This window comes from Episyrphus balteatus, chromosome 3 (assembly GCF_945859705.1).
Source record: "Episyrphus balteatus chromosome 3, idEpiBalt1.1, whole genome shotgun sequence".
Classification (NCBI taxonomy): domain Eukaryota; kingdom Metazoa; phylum Arthropoda; class Insecta; order Diptera; family Syrphidae; genus Episyrphus; species Episyrphus balteatus.
The window spans coordinates 36,399,041-36,413,709 of record NC_079136.1 but is presented as its reverse complement, the minus strand read 5'-3'; the positions used below and the strand labels follow the sequence as shown (position 1 = coordinate 36,413,709).

Genomic DNA, 14,669 nt, shown 5'->3' with positions numbered 1-14,669 from the left:
AATTTCAAAAAGGCAAAATATTATGTACATATGTACTGCAATTCATTGGGAGGTAGGGGTATAGAGAAATAAAAATACAACAACTGCAGTGTATTGTCATACTCATTAATTTATCAATTAATTTGTATATAGGTATACAAAACAAAAAATTAAGCAGTCTAATTTTTTTTTACATTTAAAATGAAAAATAAGAAGATGGATGCAATTCAACATAAGGGTAATTAGAATTACATACAGGTGAGGTGACCACAACCTAACAGTAAAAAAATTTAAATATTTAAATACATATAGATACTTTTAACTTTAGGTAATATTATATATTAGTTTAATTTTTTTATATTGGTAGCTCAATCTAAAAATTTTAGAAAAGGACCAGCTTTTGAGAAAAAAAAATGGTCAAAATTAACACTCTTAAAGTTTTCAAAGCACGCATTTTTTTAAAACCGCTAGATTAAACTGAATTGCCGCTAGAGGCGCATTTTTATCCAAAATTGAAATAACTTGCTGAAAAAAATAAATATCTTTCAAATATATGCGTTATGCGTATCAGAAAAGGTAATAAAATATCCTTTTAAACGATATCCACGAATTTTCATTCAAAAGTCTACACTATTGCTTCTAAAAATCATCCAAAGCACACTGAATCAATGTACTAATGTCACACCCGTTACATCTATTCTTAAGAGTTTGTGACGTTGAAATACAGTTTATCAAAATGTAGTTAAAAAAAATATATATACATATTAACAACTAAATACGTTAGGTTTTGACGCTTTTAAAAGTTCACAAACCAAGAACAAAAAATGAACTAACTCCGTCACACCCATTACAATGGAAATACAGTAGTTAATGATTTTTCATTTTTAAAAAGAATTAAAAATAACAAAAAAAAAACGTATTCTGATTTGTTTTGGTAAAATTGCAAAAACTTGAAAAAAAAACATCTGTACCAAATTTGAAGAAGATGAAGATGGACCCACAGTCGCACAGCCGTTTGTTCAAATTTTTTTTTCAGATATGGTTAACTGTAAATTACCATAAAATAACTTTCACATATTAAAGGTCAATGGTAAAAGCAATTTTTTTTAACGTAAACTAAAAGACTTTTACAATACCTATACCATCAAAATGACCCTTAATCTAAATACTTCACATCATTTTCTTTCAATTAAAATCAACAACAAACAAACAAAACAAAAAAACAAAATACGACTGAAAAGTTCAAGGAAATCTCAAGCAAGGACGTGAGCAAACATCAAAATTTTATAAAAGTCATTTGCGAAAAGGGACGCACAGGACAAACATGTTGTAAAGTGATAACATGCCATGCCTATGCCAATATTTTACAACTGAGCTAGGGCTGCGTGTCAAGGCTTCTTTATTAGATGTCAAAGACAACGACGGAAACGGAAACGAAAATATTGAAAAAGGGTAAGTGCGTTAATTGAAAAGTAATTAAAGTTGTAGCGACACTATAAATATATGATGAACTTTTTAAAAACAGCCAAGTTATAACGGGGGAGGTTTCTGCATCAGAATTGGCAAATTGCAAAGCAGAAATTCATAAGCTTCAAAAAGATCTTTCGAGTTATAGAATTTTAGAGGAAAACATGGAGTTTTTAATGAAGAAAATGATAGGTGAACAACAATTTTTAGTGGCAGAAATAACCGATCTTCGGAAAATCAATGAAGATATGAGATTACAACAAACTGCTGATAGAAACAATCAAGCTTTGGAACGTAGTGCATTGTTAAGAGAACTGAATGAAATCAAAAGCCATCTTTATGAGCGGTCAAATGTTGTGGTATTTATAAAACAAGCTCATTAATCTTAAAAAGGTTGAAGATGTTTTTTTAGGGTCAACTACTTCAGCAAAACGAATCCTTAACCAATGCACTCAAAGATGCGAATGAAAAAATATACGCAATGGGAATGAAGTATCTGAAGTTGCGAAGTAATAGGGGTGCTTCAAAGAGAACAACTATCAAAAATGATCATCGCGAAGATGAGGAAAAAAGTTATGATAGCAGTGTTTCAGATGAGTCTTTGGGATGTGATCAGTAGCAATTTTTTTTTCTTTAGAACTTTGAGCATTTCAATATGTTTATTCACCAAATTACAAAACATAAAACATTATCAACATTAAACATTATCAACATTAAATGAAAATTCAATATAATTTGTGTTGCGTATTACTAAAGATTTATTGGTCTTGGATATAGAGTGCTTAGAAGGATTAATTGGGAATGTATTTGTGATTTCCGAAACAGTCGCATTTCTATAGTATTAAGCAGTACTAGTTAGCAACAAAATATTTTTTTTTTAATAATTGAACTCTCTCCGCTTATTAATCGTAAGCGACAACAGAGTTTACAGAAACATCGTACACTGTGGCGTATACGTGTTCTAATTTGTATTTATTTGTTTTATGTTAGCTGCGTTCCTTTGGGAGTATTTATCTACTGCTTAGTACTTTGAACTACTTTTTCAATATAGCAAAAGTAGTTCAAAGTAGTTTTAAGTACTAAGCATCTACTTACTAATGTTCCCAAAGAAACGCATCTATTACCGTTATTGGACTGAACTTCAAAATAAATAATAAAAAAATTTAGGAAGCTTAAAACGAGGAATATCGTTATAGCCTGTTTTTAGAAGCACCCAAATAAGATAATTTCACAAATTGGGTCAGTTCAAATTAAAAAAATTTTTTTTCTATAAGACTTGACAATAGAAATGGGCTCTAGTGAAAACAGGCTAATATTTTTTTTTTGTTTTCAGTATAGTGAAAGGAGGTAACTAGAGTAATTAATTTATGAATTTTTGTTATCGGCACAGAATTTCACGCTCAAAATTTCCTTATTAGCTTTTTTAAAACCTCAAGACGGGGAGGTGGTAACAGTTGAGCAAGCTATTTATGTTAATGCCATCTATTGAAACCACACATTTCTTTAAGTTTTTTTTCGAATGCTGAATAGAATGAGATACTCGAGAGGATTTGCAACTAGTACCTGTACCGAAACACCCTGTGAAAGTGTTTCAGTTTGTATATGATAACTAAAAATAAAATGAAATTTAGCCTTTTTCGCCAAATTATCATCAGCGACATGGCGGGCGTTTACGATGTTTAAGTTTACAGAAAAATCTTTATTATCTTTTTTTTAGACTTATTGGAGACAATTTCGATGTAAATGTTTTCTTGGGAAGTTGTTGATTAAATTAAAGTTGTTTTTTTTTTATTCCAAAAATGTTTCTTTTTTTATATAATTTTATATAACGGCTACTTAAACGCCTATAATAAAAACAAAATTGTAGAAATCGGTTAAGTCATTTAAGAGAATTGCGAAAATTCAAGCATCGTTTTTATCTGTTTTGCATAAAACATGTGGTTTTGAAAAGAAAAACCTAAACATCATTAGCTCAAAAATTTCACAAATACTGGATTTTAGTAAAAGAGCCGAAATTATCGAAAACTCGATTTTAACAAAAATCAATAGTAATAAACCATACCTATAGGTATCTAACTTCCAAACTAAAATAAATGCTTTCACTTTTTTAAGTTACAAGGCACTTCTTAGTTTGGGAGTAGATTTCAAAAGATTTTTTACTTGCGATATAGGTACTATATATCAAGTTATGCATTCGTACAAAAAAAAAAGTTGAGATAACATTTTTCCATGACATTACGATGGTAGACAATGCCAAAAAAGTGGGTCCCGGAAGTCCGTCTGTCTGTCTGTCTGTCTGTCAGTCTGTCTGTCTGTCTGTATAAGGAGCTACAGCCTAAACGGATGGACCGATTAATGTCAAACTTGGTATGTAGCGTTATTTGGCGACTCCCCAAATTAATTTTTTTGGACCAAAAATAACGGTACTTGTCATATACCGATTTTAGTAAAATTGAAATATCTCGAAAACGACTCTAACGATTTTGTTTAAAAAATTCAAATGTTAGTTTTAAGCTAAAGTCTATCTTTCAATAGAAAAAATTTTTTTTGAAAATCATTATTAACGGTACCTGCCATAGAACCGTTTTTTTTTTTCAAATCCGATTATCTCCGAAACTGCTTATTCGATTTCAACGAAACTTTTTGTGAATAAGCATTTATATAATTTAAATATAAGCCAAAAATAAAATTTTGAAAAAAATAATTTTTGGATTTTTAAAAAAAATTTGAAAATTTTTTTTTGAAAAATCAAATTTTCGAAAACGGGACATTGAACTTTTTTGAAATTTTGTTTTTAGATGTTGATTAGTGATTTCTACCAAATGGCATACTAATTTTATTTTAAAACTTTTTTTCCAAAAAAATATTTATAAAAAATTAGTTTTTTAAAAAACGGGTCTAACGATTTTGAAAATTTTTTTTCTAAAAATGCATGTTAATATATCAATCAAAACTGCATACTTGTTTTGGAGGGCAATTTAATTTCAGATTTTATTTTATTTTTTTTCAAAAACGAATTTTGTTTTTTTTTCCAAATTTCTATATAAAAAGTCTTAAAAATTTAAGCAACTTTAACTCTAAGAGCAAGTTCGTGCGACCCAGTCGTGCATTTTATTTTCTTAAAATCGAGTTTTGCTAAATTCGGCTCTATTAGAAAAGGTCACAGTTTTTTTCTATCTAAAGCCTTAACTATATTGGCTCAAAAAGTGAAAAAGTACAAGTGTTTCCAATAGATTTTTGTATGGTTTTTCTGGCTGAAAAATGAAAACAAAAAATGCAGAAAGCTTTTTTTTTGTCTAATAAACAATGGCCCATATTCATAGTTCATTTATAAGCTCTGATTTTGTCACTTCTAAGAAAAACTGGAGATTATATTTTTCATAGAAAATTAAGACCCACCTTCAAACCAATTTTATATAGAAAATTGTTATAACTTTAGATTCCAGTCTTAGTTAGACCCGGTTTTAAAATAGGACTATGATTATAGCCCAATTTGTATACTCTTTTTTGTAAACAAATTGCACTAGCAAAAAAAAATATTTTCATTTTGTACTTTTGCTAAAAGTGGCCTGTGTGCATTTTTTTTCCTCACAATAATTTTGTTTTTATGCGTATTCAACATGCTCCCAACAGCATTTTTTCGCTAATCTTTTTGGACTCGCAAACAAAAATTACATTTGGCTATAAAATAGACTCTACATGGGCTTCATACTCCACCCAGTGTAAATTGCACCTTAAAATTTCCAATTGGAATATATTTTCTTATTGGAAGTACAAAATGGTAGAAAAACAAAGACACCATGATACTCTCACACATACATCCATCCTTCTTGCACTCTCCTATGAAATTCGGAACATTATTGAAACTGTTTTATAAATAAATAACTTTCCATTATTCGATTTTAATCCAAATACATTTTCGCACTCTCATCCGGTGTATACAACCTCAACTGGCTAAAACTGAGATTTTCTTAAAAAGGCGTTTTGCAAAAAAAGAGAAAAAATATATACATATAAATTTTCTCAACGCAATTTTAAGATAATATAATTTGTTTTTCTACCTTACGACGACATTTAGAAATATTTCTTCACACATTTGCATTTTCTCTCAAATTCAAGTATACTCTTGTCATTTTTGTCCTAAAATAATTTTTTTCAATCAAAATTTTTAGTGATACAAAAAATAAAGTTTGTGTGAATATAAAATAAAAGAAATTGTATATAAATTTACAATTTATAAAAGAAAAAACAAAGGAGAATCGAGTTGTGCATAAATCGTTCATTTTTTTTCCTTGGAATAAAACAGTTAAAAAGGTAAATAAAAAATATTGTGGTGGTATCATTCAATTTTTTTTATAACTGTATATTAATAAATCTACTCCATTTTGTTGGGAAATTTTTATTTTTTTTCTCTTGACTTGACTAACATATTTTTTTTTTTTCTGAATTCTGATGCGCAAATTCAAGTTTCTTCTTGATTTCAAGTAGATAGGTATTATTTCGTTTCTACTTATTTGCATAACATTGGCATTGAGAGTATCAAACAACAGAACCACAATAATAATTATTTGTTGCATTTTGCGTTTGATTGACCTTCCTTCTAAAGAATACAATTTTAATTTTCTTCCTGATTTGGTACTTTTTGTTGTTGTTTTAAATGAAAAGATTGAACATATTTACCCCGTTTGTATGGCGATTTGAATCCGAATTGAATCAGGATTTATGTCTATACAGGGTGTCCCACAGTCACCGCCCCAAATGAAAACCATGGATTCCTGAGGTCATTTTAAGTCGAAAAACTTAAGAGGTAATTTTCTCGTTTTCGTCCCGTTTTCGAGTTACCACGGTTTTTATGATTTTTGCTCTCTTGTCCTTTAACTTGCCTTATCTTTGCCAAACCACGTTTGATTTGAAAGATTTTTTTTACAACCAATCAAGAATTTACTATAGTTTAAGTTTGTCTCAAAACTTTTTTCTCTGCGGACAACCGTTTCGCCACAATTTTGCATCAAACACAATATTCTTCGTTTTTTAAGTTGTTTTTTACACTTTCATATCATTTTAGTCAAAAAAACACGTTAATGAGTATTGATTTTTTGTGCTTTTTATTAAAGCCCAGTTTATTTTCATAAAAAAAATAAGTTTTATTTCATAAAAAAGACTACTGAAAGTAATTAAAAAAAAATAAACAAACTGAGTGAATTAAAAAAAAAATAATTTTTAAATAAAAAATTAATTTAAATGAATTAAAAACTTTTACTGAGCTATTGTCGTTAAGAAAAGAACAAAAAGATAAAGCCCAGAAAAAATTTTAATTCATTTAAATCAATTTTTTATTTAAAAATTATTTTTTTTTTAATTCACTCAGTTTGTTTATTTTTTTTAAATTATTTTCAGTAGCCTTTTTTATGAAATAAAACTTATTTTTTTTATGAAAATAAACTGGGCTTTAATAAAAAGCACAAAAAATTAATACACATTAACGTGTTTTTTTGACTAAAATGATATGAAAGTGTAAAAAACAACTTAAAAAACGAAGAAAATTGTGTTTGATGCAAAATTGTGGCGAAACGGTTGTCCGCAGAGAAAAAAGTTTTGAGACAAACTTAAACTATAGTAAATTCTTGATTGGTTGTAAAAAAAATCTTTCAAATCAAACGTGGTTTGGCAAAGATAAGGCAAGTTAAAGGACAAGAGAGCAAAAATCATAAAAACCGTGGTAACTCGAAAACGGGACGAAAACGAGAAAATTACCTCTTAAGTTTTTCGACTTAAAATGACCTCAGGAATCCATGGTTTTCATTTGGGGCGGTGACTGTGGGACACCCTGTATATACCTGAATCGAATTGAATCCGGATTTGTCGATCCGATCCGACTCGGGGAGCTGAATCGAATCGAAAATATACATATATACCTAACGAATTGAATACTCGAGATATAATTTACGATGGAAGTTGTGTGTGATTGTCTTCTTATTTGCAAATTCACTGTATGTATGTCTAATGATATCTAGTTTTACTTGCACTTTGTTTTTGGTTAGATTTTTCTATTTTACTGCAAAAAAATTGTGTTTTCGATTCTATTTCAATTCGATTCCTCCATCTGGTACTTCCATATACCTGGATCGAAATTTCGATTCAGTTTCAATTCGATCTTTAAATCGGTCATACAAACGGGGTAATTGATTACCCCTTCTTTAGTTGGGAGAGAGACTATTTACAGTTAATTCAAAAATGATTGGAAGAGGGGAGTAGACATACCGCATTTCAATATAAAAAAAAAAGAAAAATGACGAAATCAAACTTGAACGAAACAAACAAAGAAACCAACAAAAACTACCAAAGCAGACATTAATTTGGTGGTGTTGGAGGTGTGGTTTCTTTTGCTACTTTTTTTTGTATGTTTTTATTAATTAATTTGTCTACATTTTTTATGTATGTTTCCTGTTGAAACTATTACCTTTTCTCTAGTAAAGAATCTATACAACATAAAAAGAGATCAAGTTCTGGTCTTCTGGGTTCTACCATGTTCCATGTCTTTTTTTACTGTTTGTAAAATGGTTTCCTCTTCCTCAGTCGAATTATAATTATTCTATTTGACTTCCTCACTTACGTTGGTTTTAACCCTCCCCAATCACCTCAACCCCTCTCCTCTTTTAAGCTCATGGGAAAATAGATAAATGAACCCGTCAAGGTTTTTTGTTTATGTACCTATTGTGTTATTTATACATATAAAAATAAAACAGATGCAACAATATAAAAAAAAAATATTCTTGAAGTCAATGCACGTTTTGATAAGAATATAAAACAAAACAAAAAAATAAATACTTACCTAGAGACGATTTTTCATGATCATTTAAATTAATTAAACAATTAGCACACTACTTGTGGATAATAATGCTTAAAAATTTATATATGTAACATTCTCAGTAGTTGGTTGCCTTTTGTTTAAAATATTGATAAAACATTTTATTGTCTTGTTTTGTTCTAAACAAAAAACATTAGTTTATTGAACTTGTGAACTTTATTTTGTTTTGTCGTTGATTGGTTGGTTGTTATCGGTTATTTATTGAGTCTGCAGCGATAACAGGTTGTTTGATGTTTGTTTGTTATTTTTTGTTTTGAAATGAGAAATGCATTTTTTTTTTGTTGTTGTTAATTCAAATGTTTTAATTGAAATATAAGGTGTTCAGACTTCAGAATAATAACGCAGGTCTACATGATTTCTTAATCGAGAACCATAACATACTTTTCTGAAGGTTTTAAAGGTGCTGAACACGAATGTGAAGTCAGAAAACTTTTATTAGTTTTCGTTTTTGAAATATTACCGGTAGCAAATGCAAAAAATTGTAATTTTACTACATATTTTTAAAAGTATGCTTTAATGTGTGATAATTTATTTCAACATTATTGGTCTATAAGAACTGTTCTTCTTTCAAAAACGGTTTAAATCTTTGCGATGTATCTTTTATTGTCCGAGATATCTTAAGTTAACCCTTTTCTTATTTTTTTCACAATAAAATTACAAAAATCTTGAAAAAAAGTTTTGATATTTTCTAATTACATACCAAAACGAAAAAATAATTATTGTTCTAATAATAACATTGGAATATTTTTGATGAGTTTCTATTTTATATTAAAACCCTTTTCAAAAAGGTATAAACCATTTTTCTAGGACTAGGAGTTTAGTCAGGACATGTTTGTCTTTTTTGGGTTTTTTCAACAGGGCATGTTTTATTAAAACAAGCATATGACTAATAAAAAAAACCCAAAAAATACTAAATATCCTGACTAAACTCCTAGTCCTAGAAAAATGGTTTACACAAAAATTTTTACATTAAGGCTATATCTAAAAAAATAGCCTAATAAGTCAACATATAACTATTTCAAATAAGAAAAAACTTTAAGCCTCTTGGGGAGCCATCTAGCCATCTAAAATAAAAATCTGAAAAAATTAGGGGATTTTTTTTTTATTATTTAGAAACAGTTTTTCCACTTAGGAACTTGATTCCCAAAAAAAAAAAACTTAAATAACGAACATTATAATCATTCTATTTCAGTGTTACCGTTATTTAATTTTGTAGCTCTAAGCTTAAGGCTATTTGAAAAATTGAGAAAACCCTCACAAATCCTGCATTTTTTTAAACTAAATATTAACTTTTATACCTACAGATATTAAATTTTTTGTTGGTCGTAGTACTTTTTTTTTATTGCAACAAAAAATAATTAATAGGTGGTTTTATGCTGAAACCACCAGGAAGCAAAGGGTTAAAGGTAATTAGCCAAAGACTAATTTAAATTAATATAAAGTTTAAGTTATTACTCAACAAGATTTTTGCTAAACTGAAATCCGAAGTCAAAAATATTCCACTAACCTCTGTTTTTCATATATAACGGTAATATATCAAAAAACGGAAACTAATAAAAATTTTTCTGACTTTGGATTCGAATTCAGCACCCCTAAAACAATCAGAAAAGTATATCTTGGTTCTTATGGCAAAAATTGTGTTGACAAGTAACTTAAACTTAAGATTAACCCTCTGTCGGCACACGGGTGCGAATTTGGCAGGACAAAAATGAAAAGTGGTCACAGAAAAGTGTCTTTATAAGGGTGAAAATACATTCTTTTTGAATTGTATTGTACAGTATTCGAATTCCTCGGAAAATTCTACATCAATTTCATATATGATTCTCCATAAAATAGTGAGACCGAAAAAAGTCCCAGCGCAATGAAAAAATAAAAACCAAATTCGCAAAAAAAGAGGTGTGTCTACAGAGGGTTAAGTATAGTTAATTGTGGCTGTTAATGGATATAGCAAAGATTTAAACAGTTTTTGGAAGCATAGATACCATTACAAATTATGTTGAAATAAATCGCCACATATAAAAGCATAACCTCAAAAACCGAAACTAATAAAATTTTTCTGATTTTGGATTCGAGTTCAGCATCCTTAAAACCTTGACAAAAGTACCTATATTTTGGTTCTTAATACCAAAAAATTTAAATTAATTTTGTGGATCACTGTAATGGGTCAAGTTCACTTCTCTATTTGTTGGATGTTTTAAGGTCTTAAAAACTAACTGTTACTTTTTATCTTAAATAAAATAGTTCCTTTGGTTCTGAGGTTTCTATAATGCACAAATTTCAAATGGACTTGACGCATTATTATTCTGAATGCCTCATATTTTCATGGCGATATTAAATTGTGTGCTGTATTGGTTATTCTCTAAAATAAAAATTATAACAATCTCTGGAGACTTTTCTTCGAAAAGGTGACTCTTCACTTCACCATCACCTGTCTAATCAACTTTAATTGTGTCTTAGCTTCTTATTATTATTTACCAGCTTTAAAAGTGAATTGAATCATTTTATCAAAAAAATGATTCAAGATATTTAGGTAGCTACAGTAAAACCTGTTTAATTGAACCACCCTTGGGACCGAAGAAAAGTGGTCCGATTAGGAGGCGGTCCACTTATAGAGGTTCCTTTTTAATCGGACCGGTCCATTTAGAAAAATTTTTCTCTCATTCATACCTCTAACCCACGTGAAAATGACAACAAATTTAAAAAGGCTTAATAACTTTAACATTCTTTTTCAAATCAATTTCACAAAAGAATCAACTTCAAAAACTCTATTGCACTGTCAAATTGTTTCCTTTGCCAAGAAACGAAAAATAAAATTAAACATTTTGAGGAATCCCCGCATATAACAAATGTAACTTTGCAAAATTGGCCAAGAAAAAAAAATGGAATGCATATGTAGTACATATGCATTCCATGTACATATTATGTACATGAACATTGAACACACATGTTTCATATTTTTGACTTTTGGTCCAATTAAACAGGTAAAACAATAAGCAAAGAATGTTATAAAGGTGGTCCATGGTCCGATTAGCAGTTGTCCCGATTATAGAGGGAAATTTGTATGAAAAATAGCAGGAAAAGCATTAAGTGCGGTCCGAATAGGAGGTGGTCCGATTATAGAGTGTCCCAATTAGCAGGTTTTACTGTATATTGGTTTTCTTCGATCTACTTTCTTATTGCGCTTTTTTTTAAATCCATGACTAATTTCTAAACCAACTGTATTTCGATGCATTGTGAATTGGTTTTCATTGAAATTTCTTTTGAATGAAACGGGTTATATCGCATTAATTATGGTGTTATTCATATCTCTAAATGATCTCAAGTCTTGTCTGTTTTGTAAAAGCAGAGGTTTTTTACGGTTTTTTGTTTAATTTTAAAATTTAATGATGGATGCTTAAAAAAATAGCGATGTTATCATCAACGAATGACGTAGGTAGAAGAATGTTAATTATAAATTGACAAAATTCTACTGCGTAACTTGACTTGGACAGAGACAAGAAATACTTCCATAGTATGAAATAGTTCAAAAGGTGTTTCTGCCAATAAGACAGTTTGGTCGTTTGAAACGTTGTAATGTTTCAACATCTCTTGTTATTTGCCTATATATCTTCTTACTTTTTATTTTGTTCATCTTTGTACATATATTGGGCAATAGTTTTGGTATTTAAGTTCCGTTCTTGGCGAGTTCATCTGCTTCGCAGATCAGAATATATTCGTTTTCCGGCACATACGAGAGGTGAATGTTAAACTCTTACGACATCTCATTTACAAATTTAATTCAATATACATACAACAATCCATGATATAAACAAGAGTGAAAATGCACATGCATATTTATTTTGATAATACTCGGCTTCGAAGACCCAATTGACTGACTATTATTCTATCCAATTTCCCATAAATATTATTGGTACAGTAGGGTGGGTCAAAAAAATAGAAATTCTTTTTTTTTTTTAATTTGTACTCCAAAAAATCGATTGCAAGACACCTCTAAAATATACTCTTTATGTTAATGGAAAGATCCTCCGCTTCGCAATTTTCCATTTTTCATCAATCTTCTACTAAAAAAAATAATTTTTTTATGAATCGACTTTTTAGCAAATTTCTTTACATATTCTTGTAAGAAATTGAACGCTCTGTACACTTTTTTCGTTTATCTAACCGTTTAGAAAGTATTTGAGGTCCATAAATCGAGAAAATCGTTTTTATTCTTAATTTTCTTACAAATTGAAAAATTACAATAAATAAATAGGCAAAACATATTCATGTAGGAAACAGATTGCTCCACAAAAAACGTCTTATAAACTTTTTTTTTATTAATCTAACCATTTGAAAGATATTCGAGGTCAAGGTTAAAACAAATATAACATAATTTTTTTACTTTTCAAAATTTTATAATTTACTGAAAAGTCATTATTATCAAATAAGCAAGATGTATTTACGTTCTACAAAAAAGTCCTGAGCATCAAATTGATTGCTTTAACCGTTTAGGAGATATTCGTATCCGAACCCCACTTCATACTGTTCATAAGAAAACTGTTGAAATCAGTGGGCATCAAGATTTGGATACGTATATCTTCTAAACGGTTAAAGCAATCAATTTGATGCTCAGGACTTTTTTGTAGAACGTTCAAGCTCCTAACGGAATACATCTTGCTTATTTGATAATAATGAATTTCAGAACACAGTTTGATTCCATTTTTTTGCTCCTAAGTGTAGATTAAAAAATAAATTGATTTTTTTTTTTTTGCAATTAGAAAACTCCTTAAAAGGTCTTGTTTGGATCTATTCTTTTCTAAACTAGCCAATTTATTGTAATTTGAAATTATGCTTATTCTGTGGCCTTCGAATACTATGCAATCATATCCTACAAATATTTATTTTTGTTTTGAAGACAATTACAAAATAATATACTTTTTGCTTTTTTGTTTAGTATTTCAAAAATGATTCTTAAAAGCCCATCTAACGACTGGTCCGATCAGTTCGATATTATTGAAGAAGAATACGATTCTCTATCAGAAGTAGAGGAAGAGACTGATTTCTCCGAATACTTATGGATGGAGAATGAAGAAGAATTCGACAAAGATGTAAGAATCAATTAAAAATTATAACCTAAACAACAATTTAATTTTCAAACTAACTTTCTAGGAATTACAACGACTTGAAGAAGAGGAAATGATGCAACAATGTTTAGAAGCAATGTTGGTTGATGAACTCGAAGCTGAAATTGATGAATGGCAAAAAGAAAAGTAAGTTTAACATTTTTTTTATCAAATTTTGTACAAAATCTTATTTATTTTGTTTTTTTTTTTTTTCATAAAATAGAGCAGAACAATTGGACAAAGCTCTATCCGATCTTGCTGTTCCCGAACGCAATGTCGAAAACTCATCGCTAAATCCCTTGGCTGAAGAATTCATTCCAATGGAAAACTATTTTATAGATCTGATAATATCATAAACAAAAAAACATTTCCTTAAACCACAATGGAACCCGCCCTCAACAATCAGTTCATCCCCAAAATCGAGTTAAAATTGAAACATATTTTAAAAAGAAAAAAACTTAACAAAAAAAAAATACAAAAACCAAACAATTGAATTGCAAGAATCAAAATGTGCAGGCATGTGTAAGACAAAAAAAAAAAAAACGACAAAATTCTTCCTTAATAATGGTTAGAAAGACTTAATAATATTAAATATTTAAGTACACATTCTTAGTGTATTGTATTTTTTTTCTTACATAAAGACAATTCAGAAATAATACTAACAAAAAAAACAAAACCAAACAAACAAACGCTTCTTCGAACAAATTTTTCAGTTAATTTGAGAACTTTGTTAGTTAAGCTACTATTTCCTTGTTACATTAACTTATTTTTGCTTAGCAAAAAAAGTAAAAAGTTATTAGTTTATTTTTTTTTTTCAATTATATCGACAATTTTCTGAAAACATGCTTGCATAAAAAATTTTAATTGTAATTTAAACATAAAAAAATTAAAACGAAAAAAAAAATCTCTTTGTTATAAGAGAGAGAAAAAAACCTTTAAAAAAAGTTCAAAAAATTAAAAAAAAATAACAAAAAAAACATAAAACTTGCAATTTACGAAAAATTAAAAAATGCTGTTTAACGTAAGGAACTTTGAAAAAGAAAAAAACAAAAACAAACACTATTATAATGGCCATTCCAATTTTGAGAAAAAGAAACATACAAATTGGCAAAGAAAACTTTGAGCTAAAAACAAAAAAAACCGGAACTGAGACTTTTTCTATTCATTTACTAATAGCTTCGTAAAGATTTTATGTTGATGTGTTTTTTTTTATTTTAAAAAATAACTTAAATGTGATATTTTTTTAACAAAAA

General features: G+C 28.7%; 2 protein-coding genes across 3 annotated transcripts; both read left to right on the top strand.

The window, feature by feature from the left end:
• The first annotated feature begins 1,159 nt into the window (after positions 1 to 1,159).
• Positions 1,160 to 2,180, top strand: LOC129916498 (uncharacterized). Of its 2 annotated transcripts, none has more exons than XM_055996489.1 (3): positions 1,160 to 1,431; positions 1,505 to 1,805; positions 1,874 to 2,180. In XM_055996489.1, the coding sequence occupies exons 1-3, from the start codon at positions 1,322 to 1,324 to the stop codon at positions 2,063 to 2,065; spliced, it is 603 nt and encodes a 200-aa protein (XP_055852464.1). In that variant the 5' UTR covers positions 1,160 to 1,321; the 3' UTR covers positions 2,066 to 2,180. The 2 variants fall into 2 exon arrangements, with proteins under 2 accessions (XP_055852464.1, XP_055852463.1); XM_055996488.1 differs by having other exon boundaries at positions 1,170 to 1,431; positions 1,859 to 2,180.
• A 3,163-nt stretch (positions 2,181 to 5,343) lies between these two features.
• LOC129914609 (polyadenylate-binding protein-interacting protein 2) lies at positions 5,344 to 13,897 on the top strand. Its single transcript, XM_055993942.1, has 4 exons — positions 5,344 to 5,760; positions 13,248 to 13,401; positions 13,463 to 13,563; positions 13,640 to 13,897. The coding sequence occupies exons 2-4, from the start codon at positions 13,258 to 13,260 to the stop codon at positions 13,770 to 13,772; spliced, it is 378 nt and encodes a 125-aa protein (XP_055849917.1). The 5' UTR covers positions 5,344 to 5,760; positions 13,248 to 13,257; the 3' UTR covers positions 13,773 to 13,897.
• The last annotated feature ends 772 nt before the right edge of the window (positions 13,898 to 14,669 follow it).